Source organism: Pyrus communis, chromosome 8 (genome assembly GCF_041283825.1).
Source record: "Pyrus communis isolate YQ-2024b chromosome 8, ASM4128382v1, whole genome shotgun sequence".
Lineage (NCBI taxonomy): Eukaryota > Viridiplantae > Streptophyta > Magnoliopsida > Rosales > Rosaceae > Pyrus > Pyrus communis.
Window position 1 is genome coordinate 18982015 of NC_142572.1, and position 14477 is coordinate 18996491.

General features: G+C 34.5%; 1 protein-coding gene across 1 annotated transcript; it reads left to right on the forward strand.

The window, feature by feature from the left end:
- Positions 1-10504: 10504 nt before the first annotated feature.
- LOC137716860 (transcription factor MYB36-like) lies at positions 10505-11961 on the forward strand. Its single transcript, XM_068456223.2, has 3 exons — positions 10505-10745; positions 10886-11015; positions 11144-11961. The coding sequence occupies exons 1-3, from the start codon at positions 10601-10603 to the stop codon at positions 11709-11711; spliced, it is 843 nt and encodes a 280-aa protein (XP_068312324.1). The 5' UTR covers positions 10505-10600; the 3' UTR covers positions 11712-11961.
- Positions 11962-14477: the final 2516 nt, after the last annotated feature.

Genomic DNA, 14477 nt, shown 5'->3' on the forward strand with positions numbered 1-14477 from the left:
TTATATCATCTGATTTTTCAGGTGTTGTGATTAGATTTGTGATGTGGCATGTGTTAAGCTCGTCCTTATCCACTTTAGAAAATATTTATCCACTTTTTGTGCCACTTGTTTTTTACTATTCTTTTATCCTCAGGGGTTTATCTGTAAAAATTAATATCTTTGATGTGAAGGTTTTGAACAGAATTCTTTTTTTTTTTTTGTTTTTACCCAAAAAGAAAAAAAAGAAAAAAAAAGAAACAAGATGATACCACATACCTGTATCCTTTTTTGGGGATGAGCTTATTTTTTATTTGTACAAAATAACGTATTTTGATCATACGAATTTTATAATTAAAAGCGTTTAATTTTTAATTTTTATTTAAAATTTACCTATTCTTCAATTAGAGATCATTTATCATTCAAATGCATTGAGTCAATCGACGATGCATATACCATTTAATTAATTTTATATAACACTTCAATTTTTAGTAAAATTTCCAATATTGTTCTTATAAAACATCTTTCTGCAAATGCGCTCATAGGTAAAAATGTTTTGGCATAAGTAATCCACAATGAATAATTGTCACATCCCGGCCCGGGGCGAATCACTTCCCGAGCATGCTCCACCATCGTAGCACGATATTGTCCGCTTTAGGCTTACCATTCCCTCACGGTTTTGTTTTTGGAAATTCACAAGCAACTTCCCAGGGGTTCACCCATCATGGGATTGCTCTAGCCCCCTTCTCGCTTAACTTCGGAGTTCCTACGAAACTCGAAGCCAGTGAGCTCCCAAAAGGCCTCGTGCTAGGTAGAGATGAGAATGTACATTTAAGGATCACTTCCCTGGGCGATGTGGGATGTTACAATCCACCCCCTTTAGAGGCCCGACGTCCTCGTCGGCACACCACGACCAGGGTTAGGTTCTGATACCAATTGTCACATCCCGGTCCGAGACGGATCACTTCTCGAGCCCGCTCCACCACCGTAGCACGATATTGTCCCCTTTGGGCTTACCATTCCCTCATGGTTTTGTTTTGAGGAACTCACGAGCAACTTCCCAGGGGGTCACCCATCATGGGATTGCTCTAGCCCCCTTCTCGCTTAACTTCGGAGTTCCTTCGAAACTCGAAGCCAGTGAGCTTCCAAAAGGCCTCGTGCTAGTAAAGATGAGAATAATTTAAGGATCACTCCCCTAGACGATGTGAGATGTTACAATAATAAATAATTTTCAATGAGAATATGATAATGATTTTTCTTTTCAGTTAAAAAAATTAATTAAAAAATTAATACTCATATATAATATATAAGAGGATCAAAGATTTTGAAATCTCTAAAAAATGGGAGCCCTGTTCCACTGCACTTTTACACATCCCTAACGCACCCTCTGAATTCACCAAAGATGAATTGCTCATTGTTATAACATCAACTAAAGTTCAGAGTGGATGAATAACAGATGCAAATTCAAGTAAAAACAATAATTTTATATACTAATCAGAATTTAAATTTGATGCAAAATCGAGTGCAGCAACGTTTTAAGATTCATACAATGATCCCACTTAGTGAGATAAGACTTTGTTTTTAGATCATCTCTGACGAGATGTTAAATCTTGAAATCAAAATTTAAATTTGAAGGCTTATGTGGCACATTGATCTTTTGTAAATTTTGTTATCCATTCAATATGTCAAATTTAAACTATTATTACTTGCATTATTTATTTTTCATAATTGTAATTAGTATTTTTAAAACAAAAGATAATAACAAAAATTATAAAAAGCATTTATTACCCACCAAAAATAGATTTGAAGCTGCTGTCAAATTTGACAGTAACTCCCTCTCCTATCATTCCATGTCAAGCCATATAGGAGTTTACATTTTGATTGATAAACACTAGTTTTGTCTTTTTATTTACCGTTATTGTTGATGTGAACGTTTTGACATTTTATTTGAAGATACTCTTAGTAATCAAACTCTACAAGTATTGTTGATGATTAATAAATGTCATTAAGGCCATAATTAAGTAATGTAGATATGGATTATTGAGTTTAATAAGAGTAGGCGCAACAACAGAAGCAGGATTAGCAGAATGGGTTTAATTACAAAAAATGAAAAGGGCAGACAAAGTGGGCAGTGGTTCCTACTTCCTCCTAGAAAATATTGGGAATCCTTTAATCACATCTGATTATTGTATATTTTTTTTGTAAATTTTGTTCTCCACTCGATATGTCAAATTTAAACTATTATTACTTGCATTATTTACTTTTCACAATTGCAATTAGTATTTTTAAAACAAAAGATAATAACAAAAATTATAAAAAGCATTTATTACCCACTAAAAATAGATTTGAAGCTGCTGTTAAATTTGACAATAACTCCCTCTGGCTATCATTCCATGTCATGCCACATAGGAGTTGACATTTTAATTGATAAACACTAGTTTTATCTTTTTATACCCTTATCGTTGATGTGAACGTTCTGACATTTTCTTTGGGGATACTCTTAGTAATCAAACTCTACAAGTATTGTTGATGATTAATAAATATCATTAAAGCCATAATTAAGTAATGTAGATATGGATTATTGAGTTTAATAAGAGTAAGTGCAACAACAGAAGCAGGATTAGTAAATGAATGGGTTTAAATAAAAAAAATGAAAAGGGCAGACAAAGTGGACTGTGGTTCCTACTTCCTCCGGGAGAATCTTGAGAATCCTCTAATCACATCTGTTCATCATATATTTTGCGGTCAGAAATTATTGTAAATTTTTTTCTCCATTCGATATGTCAAATTTAAACTATTATTACTTGCATTATTTACTTTCCATAATTGCAATTAGTATTTTTAAAACAAAAGATAATAACAAAAATTATAAAAAGCGTTTAGTACCCACTAAAAATAGATTTGAAGCTGCTTTCAACTTTGACAGTAACCCCATGTGCTGTTATTTCATGTCATGCCACATAGGAGTTAACATTTTGATTGATAAACACTAGTTTTGTCTTTTTTACCATTATTGTTGATGTGAACTTTTTGACATCTTCTTTGGAGATGCTCTTAGTAATCAAACTCTACAAGTATTGTTGGTGATTAATAAATGTCATTAAGGCCATAATTAAGTAATGTAGATATGGATTATTGAGTTCAATAAGAGTAAGTACAACAGCTGAAGCAGGATTAGTAAATGAATGGGTTTAATTAAAAAAATGAAAGGGGGCAGACAGAGTGGACGGTGGTACCTACTTCCTTCATGAGGATCTTAATAATTCTATAATCACATTCGTTCACCGAACATCTTACGGTTAGAAATTATTGTAAAATTTTTTATTTAAAATTGAATATAAATAGTATCTAACAAAATCTGACCGTACGATATATGATAAACGAATGTAATTGAAAGATCCTGAAGATTCTCACAAAAATAATCCAACGAGGATCCTCTCTCCTACTTTAGGGTTTCGTTTATTTTGTTGTCTTCGGCGAACCAGGGGAACATTTTAGTTGGGTGGGGAGGGAGGAATCATGTAGTGACGTGCTCCTCAAAACTTTTTTCAGTTCGTGGGTGTATCGACCATCAAAAGCTTTCCCATCACAAAAACCCTTTCTAGTTCGTGTTTTGAGCTCTGTTTGGCTACATACAACGACTTTGTTTGAAATTGGTTTTGAAAAGGGAAAGAAAAGCTTTCTAATCGTTTGGGTAAGTAGATATTTAATACTGCGATCTAGTAGTATTTTTCGTCATTCGTAAATGAGAGATCTTAAATTCGGTTATTACCAAAAGCAAACTTGAACCATATTATTGTTAGCTCCTTGTGAGTTCAAGCTCATCCCTCCCCTTAGTATAGATAATATCGTTTGTTAAAAAAAAAAAAAAAACACAGTTTGGATAAGTCTTCGATAGTTCGTATTATTAGTATTCCGGCTAATATTATTTTTTCAATTTAATTTTGACTGTTCATTTTTCATGATCCAGATTATTGAAGAAATATTGGATAGGTTGAGAGCTATAAATGTTTTCGACTACGTTTATCCAAAAAATTAGTATTTGTGTTTACAAAAGCTTTATAAAAACATTTATTTAAATACTTCCTCATGCAAAGTGAAAATATTTTTTGAGATTAATCCTTAATAAAAATGCAAGTTTATCTTAAAAAAACACTTGAACTGCTTCATGCAAGAAACATATAATGGGTTACTTTTCAAGAAAACATTTTAAATGCTTTTGAAACTTAAAACGATTACTTCTTCATCCGCCTCATCTTCTCATTCAACATTCTTCACCGCACGCTTACTGCTCATATAAAAATATGTTTGGTAAGATTTAAAGTGCTTTCGAATAAGTAAAGCACTTCTCGCAACACTTGTCATAGAAACTCAAAAGTGCTTTTGGATTATAAAAACACCTTTAGAAAGCACTTTCCAGCAAAATCACTTATAAACAGTCGTGTTTCTAAAAAAGCATTCCTCAACCGTCCTTGATGAGGTAAACTTTGCATGGGACCCTAAGTCCCTCCCAATGTATCATGCATTGTCGCAATCGTGCTTAGATTGAGAGAATTATATGCCAATCTTTGGATCAACTTTCCCTTCTGAGCCATCTATTTGTTGGGTGTTAGGTTGCTTGCAATGAGAAAATAGATTGATACCTTTATTTTTTGGATTGAAAATGTGGTGGTTGCATAGAATGATGTGGACAAGTTCGGCTCTTATCTACATCCAAAGGATCTCTAATTTTTTATTTTTTTTTAAATGGGAACTAATTGTGATGTCTATTATACATCGAACTTCAACGATGCAAATCATTTATTTTTCAATTTAAACTTTATAGATTATCCTTACAAAATATTAGCAAAATAGTTCAAAGTAATTGCTGAACACAATGTTTTATGAACATTGAAATTTCATCACACCAATCATATGAGTAAATAGTTTCGGATTAATTAATCATTTGTAAGTGAAAGGTCTTAGATTTGATTCTCGTCAAAGGTAAAATTGAATCACTTTATTGTTAGTCCATTATGAGGCTAAACCCACTTGCTCTCACTTAATGTGAATAACATCGTTTATTAAAAAAAAAATGTTTAGAATTGAACTAATTTTTGGTAATGACAATCCATATGAAAACTTAAAAGATAGATAGTTTAAATCGTTAAAGTTTAATGTTTAATGGGCCCACAACTTTTTTTTTTCTTTTGACATATGAAGATCCCCTAAGATAAAAAGCTTTGCTTATCTACATATAAATATATGGTTATCCATATCTGTTTTTATCTTATATAAAAATGATGGGTTGTGTGAATTAAATTCGTCATGATTAGCTATTAAGTTTGTTTTCGAAGTCACAAAAAAATATAAATTAATCGAAGTTGTGTTTGGAAAAATAATGTAAACATCATCTTGATGGATTTACTATTATCTTCTAGCTAAGCAGAGGAGTAGGTGTAACTTAGGTTCAAATTTTCAGCATTATCTTCTTAATTTTTACATTACTATTCCATTTTTTAAAGGGAATTTCAAAAAAAAATTCATGGTATTGTTCACTTTAACGAAAAATCATATTTTTACACTAAAAAGTCAATTATGGTATTATTCACTTTACCCTTTATTTTTTCCTTATAGTTAAAACTCAAAATTTTTAAGCTATTTTTATTTTTTTTAATTCCATTTAGTTGTACTTGTTACGAATGGAATTATGCAAACTCCATTGATTTGGATGTGGAGGAAGGTGCATATAGTTCATGTTGGCACTTACTACACATATCCAACTTTTGTGTATTCATTTCATATGATTTTCGATTATTCACCGGCAAGAAAATTATGGTGGAATTCACACTAATCAACGGTTATCGATCGTTCATACTTTTTAACCAATTTTACTAGCATCAGGGTCTCTAATACACCAATCTAAGAGGGAGAAGCGTGTGAAATATCATGGAACGAAGACAAACCCCTTTTTTCTTTTTTTTTTTTTTTTTTGAATATGAAATATTTACACTATGGGGTCGAGAATTAGGCTAAACTACACTATGTGTTAGCCATAGTATCGAAAAGAATCGAACCTAAAATATCTTACTTACAAATTACAAATAAAAATAAATACTATTAGATCATAATACTAAGTATTCAAGAAATATATATATATATATATATATATATGTATATATGTATGTATATGAAAATTCAATTTTTCTCTCAGGTGGGGACAATCGGAATTTAATTATTGTCCTATGGCTGGTTGATACCATGACATTGATCGCCTAACCAAAATATAGATATACAAGTCTGCATAAAAAGCGACATTCTTTTGATTGTTTCACTGTCATATTGTATGGGACGAGAAAGACTTCGCTCCTCAAGATTAAGGAGGAGCTCCACAATTCACTTACCGGCCGATTTACAGAATTTCGTATTTGTGATTGTCATAGTTTATATTATATTACTCTAAAGATAAGTTTCTACAAAGAATCAAATAAAACTATGGTTGTTTAGTCAAACAATTATAACAAATAAATAAGCGGTTTGTAATCCATTTACCAAATCCGTTCATTTGTTTTTATATAGTTCGATGGCCAAACAATCTCATATGTTACTGATTGTTTGTAGAAGTGATGTTTATGCAGCGAGCTATTACGTTAATCTTCTCTCTCTTCTCTTGAAAATTACTGACAGTGAAGAATCTCCTGATAGGACTTCGATACACACGAATATCAAATGCTTTCTTCATTGGGCGAACCATACACACGGATACATCTATAGCCCAGCCCAAGTCAACTATATTTAGATCACAGTGGTTCTGCAGATCCTGGGCCCCAAAGAGAATTGGGCCGTCGGGTTATCAAATATCTTCACTGACCAAGAACTGCGAGATCGTTCTCTCCATGTGCGGTGATGGATGGATGGATCGGACCATTTGAATCCAATAAGATTTCCTAATTCTCCTATCTTGACCCAAGGCTACGTTTGGCAAGCGGAAGAGCTGCAATAGCAGACCACGATGTCCAGGTTCGATTCTCACTCAACTCTAAAAGAGCCAGTTCTCACAATGTTTGTGGAGTTCGTTTATGTAGAACAACCATTCATTGAACTTTAGATATAGCCAGTTCTCACAATGTTTGTGGAGTTCGTTTAACACTACGACGCTTCTTGATTTAATTGTCACTTGAGTTGTGGATTGGAATTTGCCTTATTTCTTCTCAATCTCGTATATACTACCTTCAGAGTTGCTCAAACATGCGAAGCGTAAGAGGAAAGAAACAAATACACATGCACAAACATAAATATAACGGAGAAGTATACCAAAAAACACTTCAAAGTGATCTGGTTGGATGTAGACAGTTTGTAGAGCTACCAAATAAGCAATATAAACATGAAACCACTTGAGTCCGTGACAAGGAATGTAAGACTGAAATCAGAGAAGAAAACAAAATACAAAGTCAAAAGGAGAGAGAGCAAAAAGCAGCCACCACCGTCGAGTTTTCGTTGGGATTTTTTAATGTACCTAGAACACGACCCGATACGTCAAGTGTAACAATATAATTAGCAAAAAATTAAAAAAAATCTTTAACTAATTTTATAATTTTATTATTACACTTGATGTACCAAGCCGTGTTAAAAAATTTCTCCATGTTTCACACATTTTTGCTACCTTGTTGTAATTGTTAAAATGTAAGTTGGTCCAAGCCATCAAAGTTTACCTTAGTTGGTTACTTTGAATAGTAAAATTACTTTTACTAAAATAAAAGTAGAAACTCCTACCTTTTTTTTTTTGGGCCAAGGAAATTGTTATTAACTACAAAAAAAAAAAAACATATTTACATATGAAAGGCCTAGAACATAAACAAGCAAAGATGGCCCAAACACCAAACTAACAAGAGGCCAACCAAACAACTGAGGCCCAAAAACAAAAAAACCAAAAAAGACAAGAAGTCCGCTGCTACTGTCTCCTCCAACACTTTGCTCTAGACGTGCACAAAGCCATGCCCACCTCCAAACATCGCCTCGATGATCTCATCATCCAATCCCAATCCACTTTCTGATCGTAGCCAGAAAGTAAAGATAACCAACAACTAAAGGAAATCAGGCAACTATCATGAAAAAAAACCCATGAAACACCATGAGCAACATTGCCAGGCACGGCAGACGACAGAGAGAAGGTAACACTTGAGTCAGTCGAAGAACCAAAACTCTACGCACCATCTCTAAGGCAAGTATGGCTGAAGATCGAAACTCGGATGAAGGAAGAAAAGGAATGTCAACAAGGTAAGAATACAAGGGCAAATCAATACAAGGAGGAGAGAGAAAAATAGTAGAAAATGGGAAAAGAGGATAAAAGAAAAGAAAGAGGAAATTGGCAACCGATCCCAGCCAAAGCTAGAGTTGACACTACTGATTTTGAGTAAGATCGAAACCCTTACACCAAAAGTGGGGAAGAACTCTCAAGTAGAGAAAAGCTCTCTCACGGAATGAGAGAAAAAGTCGATTGTACAAACCCCCACTTTAAAAAGTTCATTTGATTTGATTCACATACATGACTAAATAGGGAAATTGTTTGATTAATACGAATAACTAAACTATTTTTAAATTAAATGAATTCTTCTAAAATTGATCTTTTGGATAAAAATAAAGAGAATGAACAATTCTGATTATAATGTTTATGGAATACAATAATGTCACATCAACATTAATCTACTTCTTATATATAAAGACTCAACAATATTATATAAGGAGGTTTAACAAAACATTATCGGTACTGTTTACTTTCAACGAAAAACCATATTTATACATTTCCCTGGTACTGTTCACTATACCTTTAAAAAGGGATTTTCATTAAAAGGAAAGTTTTTTTAGATTTTTCGTTAGTTTTTCTTATTATATATATCATCAAGAGCTAAAGCTGACTGTAATTTGAGTTCCAATTTACCATTTATTCTTACTAATTAGCCACCAATTTCTTGTCATTTGATTATTGCAAAGTTAAGTGGGTTAAATTGTTAACTATTAGGAGATGGGGAATTGATGATAATGAAACTTACACTAAAATAGATATATATAATTATTTTTTGTCATTGCAGTAAAACGTTATTTGCAAAGCATGTTGTTAAACATTGCAAATTTTACGACTAATAAATAATAACTTTGTAAGTGGAGCAAATCAGAGAGTAGGGTTTTGTTCCTCTTTGGCTGCCTGTCCCCGCTGACTACGTCCATGTGTTGTGACGATAGCTTAGAACACATGCAGTTAATAAATAGGAGATTTATTGTTGGTATTCTAAAATTTTAATTATGTATTCTTTATATGAGTATTTTTTTTTAAATATTGAAAGTTTGGGATGCATAATTAGATTTTTAAAGAGTTAGTAAAATTAAGCTAATAAAATTCGACCAAATTAAAGGACATTTGGACCTTCAATTTGGAATGAATATCGTATTCATGGTGTCCTAACCTGTGACATCCCACATCGTCCAGGGGAGTGATCCTTAAATGTATATTCTCATCCCTACCTAGCACGAGGCCTTTTGGGAGCTCACTGACTTCGGGTTCCGTAGGAACTCCGAAGTTAAGCGAGAAGGGGGCTAGAGCAATCCCATGATGAGTGACCCACTGGGAAGTTGCTCGTGAGTTCCCAAAAACAAAACCGTGAGGGAATGGTAAGCCCAAAGCGGGCAATATCGTGCTAAGGTGGTGGAGCGGGCCCGGGAAGTAATCCGTCCCGGGTCGGGATGTGAAAATTGGTATCATAGCCTAACCCTGGCCGTGTGTGTGCCGACGAGGACGTCGGACCCCTAAGGGGGGTGGATTGTGACATTCCACATCGCCCAGGGGAGTGATCCTTAAATGTATATTCTCATCCCTACCTAGCACGAGGCCTTTTGGGAGCTCACTGGCTTCGGGTTCCGTAGGAACTCCGAAGTTAAGCGAGAAGGGGGCTAGAGCAATCCCATGATGGGTGACCCACTGGGAAGTTGCTCGTGAGTTCCCAAAAACAAAACCGTGAGGGAATGGTAAGCCCAAAGCGGACAATATCGTGCTAAGGTGGTGGAGCGGGCCCGGGAAGTAATCCGCCCTGGGTCGGGATGTGAAATAACCCATGTGTCACTAGGATGTAAGATTAATAATTAATACGCGTATTATACTTTGAGTACACTAATTACATCTTGTAACAGTGTTTTAGTGTCATGTAATAATATTTTTCCGGTTAGAACTTTTTGACGAGACAATATTTTAACTTACAGAAATGAAACAAACTATATTAACAAAAGAATCAAACTTTAAATCTCTCAGTTACAAATAAAAGAAAATACATCGTAACACCAAACTTTTAACGGTAATTCATCTCCATAATTGAAAAACAAAGTCAAATACACATTCGTTTGACTGGTCATGTATCTTCATAAGCAAGAAACAAGAATCATACATAAAATATTACAATTAAAATTGAAAAATATGGATATCCGTACAGAAGTCAAGCCTTTTATTTATTTAATTATTTCAAGGTGCCACCATATTTATAAACCCCCTCCTCCACCAAAACCCATTGCATTTTGCGTGTCTGATTTTTTTCCTCTGTCGTCTCTGTCCCTTCTGGTTGGTTCTTGGGGAGTAAGTGAGGGAGCACAATAAGTAACCATGGGACGCACTCCATGCTGTGACAAAGAGAACGTGAAGAGAGGTCCGTGGTCTCCGGAAGAAGACGCAGCTCTCAAGTCCTACCTCCAGTCTCATGGCAGTGATGGCACCGCCAGCAATTGGATTCATCTCCCCAAAAAAGCTGGTCTCTCTCTCTCTAAATCCATCTTTTGAGCTCAAAGAATGAAAACTGTGGAGAAATGAGAAAAGGGTTTTGCAGCTTTTGCTTTCTTTGCCATCTCTGCAAAAAGTTCTGAACTTTATTACTTTTTGTACCGTTTGTAGGCCTGAGGCGGTGCGGGAAGAGCTGCCGTCTGCGGTGGCTGAACTATCTGAGGCCAGACATCAAACACGGTGGCTTCACTGAGGAGGAGGACAGCATTATCTGCAACCTCTACAACCAGATGGGAAGCCGGCAAGTTTTCAATGTTTTTTATTTTTATTTTTATTTTTTTAAATATCTTAATTTATTATCCGCAACATTTAATTTGATCAGTATTTTCTAACTTATTTGCAATTTTTAAATTCCCCCAATTTTTTAAGATGGTCAGTCATTGCTTCTTACATGCCTGGAAGAACAGACAATGATGTGAAGAACTACTGGAACACCAAATTAAAGAAGAAGCTTTTGGGAGGAAAGATAAAGAATATCAGCAGCAGAGAGCCCACAGTTGCAAACAATGCCAATTTTTCTGGAATCCCAGAAGCCGAGAAACCTCAAGACTCTACCTTTTGGACTTCCCAAACCCAAGTTCCATCCACATTGCAGATGCTATATGATGTGAATTCTGGACTGAGTGCAGATAACCAGACCATGAGCTTAAACCCTGATCAGTTATACAACCCCAAGCTGTCGGGTTTTTCGGATTTCGGTGCAAGGTCAAGGGGGAGTTACAGCACTACTGTTTCATTGTCTCAGGAGGGATCAAGCGTTTCGGATTCATCTTCCATAGCTGGGAATCGTTATCTTGATCAGGATTATGGGTTTTTGATGGATTATGGATTTGGTGTGGCTTATGATAATAATGTCAACCATTATGGCATGTGTTTTGGAGACAAAACCAGTGAAGTTGGTCCAACTGGATGCACAGATTTTGGTGATTTCTTTTGAAGCTGAAACTTACAGGATTGATCTGAGTCAAAAGGGTTTGTAACAAATTGGGAAGAAATGAATTGGGTTAGAGAAAACAGAAGCAAAAAGCAGAGAATTCGGATAGGAATTGGGGAAGAAAAATCGCTAACTAGCTAGCTAGAAATGCTTTAATTTTCTGTCTTTCACTTGTTCTAGTTTTTATGGAAACATATAATGTTAATCAAATTTGTCCATGACTAGCTTATGAACAATATGCATTAATCTTTCATTCTCTCTATCTACCATTGTCACGTCATCTGTGTATCTCTCACGTCACGCGACTGGAATTCCGTGTGTTTGTGTTTGTGTGTTGAAGGTTTCAACTTTCTCAAATTTGCCATCGATGGGTTCTGAGAAGTTTCTCAACATGATGGCCTCAGCATGTTTGCCTGTTTCCTTTGTAGGTCAGAGGTCATGAAAGTTGTGTGGGAGTCTGGCCAATTCAAAGTTCATGTCCCTCTCAACACAATAACCATAAAAGATATTCTGCCCTAGCTGTATTGATTTTTACAGTCATAAGAGTACATCATGTTTGCAAGTTTGGGACTTTGAAGTGGTAAAAATCAAAGGTTATATATGGTAAAAAAGGAAAAGAAATATTGTCAAGAAGAAAAAAATCATTCTTCAATTCTCGGATATTTCACAGTTTTCACCTTCCGTCATATGAACTGGTTTGGTATTGTTGTGCTTTGAAAAAAAACTGTTTTTGCTGTGTTATGAGAATAAGCTCAATTTTGCTGCTTCACATTTTCAGCTTTTTTTCATCATGTGAAAATAAACTATTTTTAAGTGTTTACCAAATATCTTTTTGAGCTCAAATTTTTTTGATACCCACTTTTTATAAAAGTACCTTAGTATCAAACTAGTACCAATACAGAGCAAAAAACAAAATCGAGAAACAATCAATTCAGACCGAACCTTGCCAGTCTTGCAACCCTTTGAAAGTTGAGGATACATAGATTTTTTACTGTGCTCGAGGATATATCTCTCTCTTTATATCGCGGTTAGATTACAAGAGATACTGAAAAGAGCCGGAGATGTGACGCGATTGAGTGCTGGATTTTCACTCTTAAGCAGCAAATGAACACATTGTAACATATTTGTCACAAGACTCGCAGCATGCAGTAACATAATATTGTAGGCTTTTAATTAGTCATGCGCAGTGTGCTGCTGAAGGTCAAATGCCACAGTTTGAAAGCTGTGATTCAAATCAATATATTACCTTACATTGAAATTGAAATTTGAATCTTCTCCTGACCTTAGTTTTTGAAGCATAAGAATTAGAAAATTTGTGCTCTTCGTCTGTATGAAAGAGAAATTAGAACTCTTAGTTTGAGTGGTAAGCAGAATGTTAATAAGAATCGTCGGATTTAATTTGAATGATTCAGATTACCTGGTCTCGAGCTCTGGATAGTGAAATTCAAAATGGATCTCCTTCCCTTGTAATATTAGATCAAGTTGTTAATTGTACGGTCAAGTACTCTGAAGTCTGACCATTCAAGAATCGAAAGGACACAATTATTTTAAAATTTCCACTCCAATTTGTCTGCGAAGACTTTTTCGTGCTAAGGCTAAGCCATTGTTTAGGCCTCACTAATCACTTCAATTATTAACATCATTATATTTAGTTAGTCGTCAGTGTTTTCGAAACCATAATTTTATAAAACATTGTTGTTTGTTAGTCATCACCTTAAAATATGAGATTAATTAGAAACGCCAATTAAATTTTCTCAAAAGTTGAACATTTCATGAACTTTCTATCACCTTATATTTTTTGCACAATATTTATAATGTTTGCATGAGAATTGACGTTAAACTATTTGACATTGCCTATGCTCCATTTATGTGAGATGCCCTAATTAGGGTTTATTTGACAAATACCAAAGCTAAGCTAAAGCTTTAATCTGGTATTTAAGTTTCTTAATTAGGGTTATATTCCAATAAAAGAAAGGTTTAGAAAAATTGGGCTTAAAGTTTTGTTTTCTATCTGCCTCTCTCATGTTTTCACATTCAACTCTAAAAATTGCAACATAATGAATGTTGTTTATCTGCTTCTTGGTGGCATTTTGTCTGCACGAATATTCCTTTGGTGAAGTGCCCCTCGTTTTCGAGAAATAATACTTACTATTTTGGAGATGTATTTATCTTTATTGCTCATCTTCTAAGTAATGAATCTGACGAATGAGAAAAGAGAGAAATAACATATTTACGTGGCAGGAGAGTTTTTCTCGTCGTTTTCACACTGGAGCAAATGCAATTGGAAATAGGGAAGAGCAACCTTGTTCTCCATTTCTTGTTTAAGATATAAATCAAGTGAAGAATCATGTCTTTAATCTTTATCTACTTAAGATGGATCCTCTCCAAATCTTATTGTTCGGTGCTCAAGAAGTATTCAGACCACTTAAATTGAATCTGACGGTCCTTATATATTAACTTATTTTGTTGACCTACTTTACATAAACTAAGGGCCTAAATTCTCTTTCTCTTTTTTTGAACGGTCCGAATTTCTTGGTCTTTAGATTCCTGATGGTGAAGTCTGAAGTGGATCCAAATTCAAAGAATAAAAACACTAAAATTACTATTTTTTAAGCACGAATCAATGAGTTAGATTGGACATCCGTCCCTTTCAAAATTCTAGTTTATGCCAGACAGAGTGATCTCAAGTCAAAGGAAAAGAAGATAATCTTATAGATGCCATTAGCAACATGGACAACTTTTGTTGTATGTCTAAAAGTTAAAATCTGA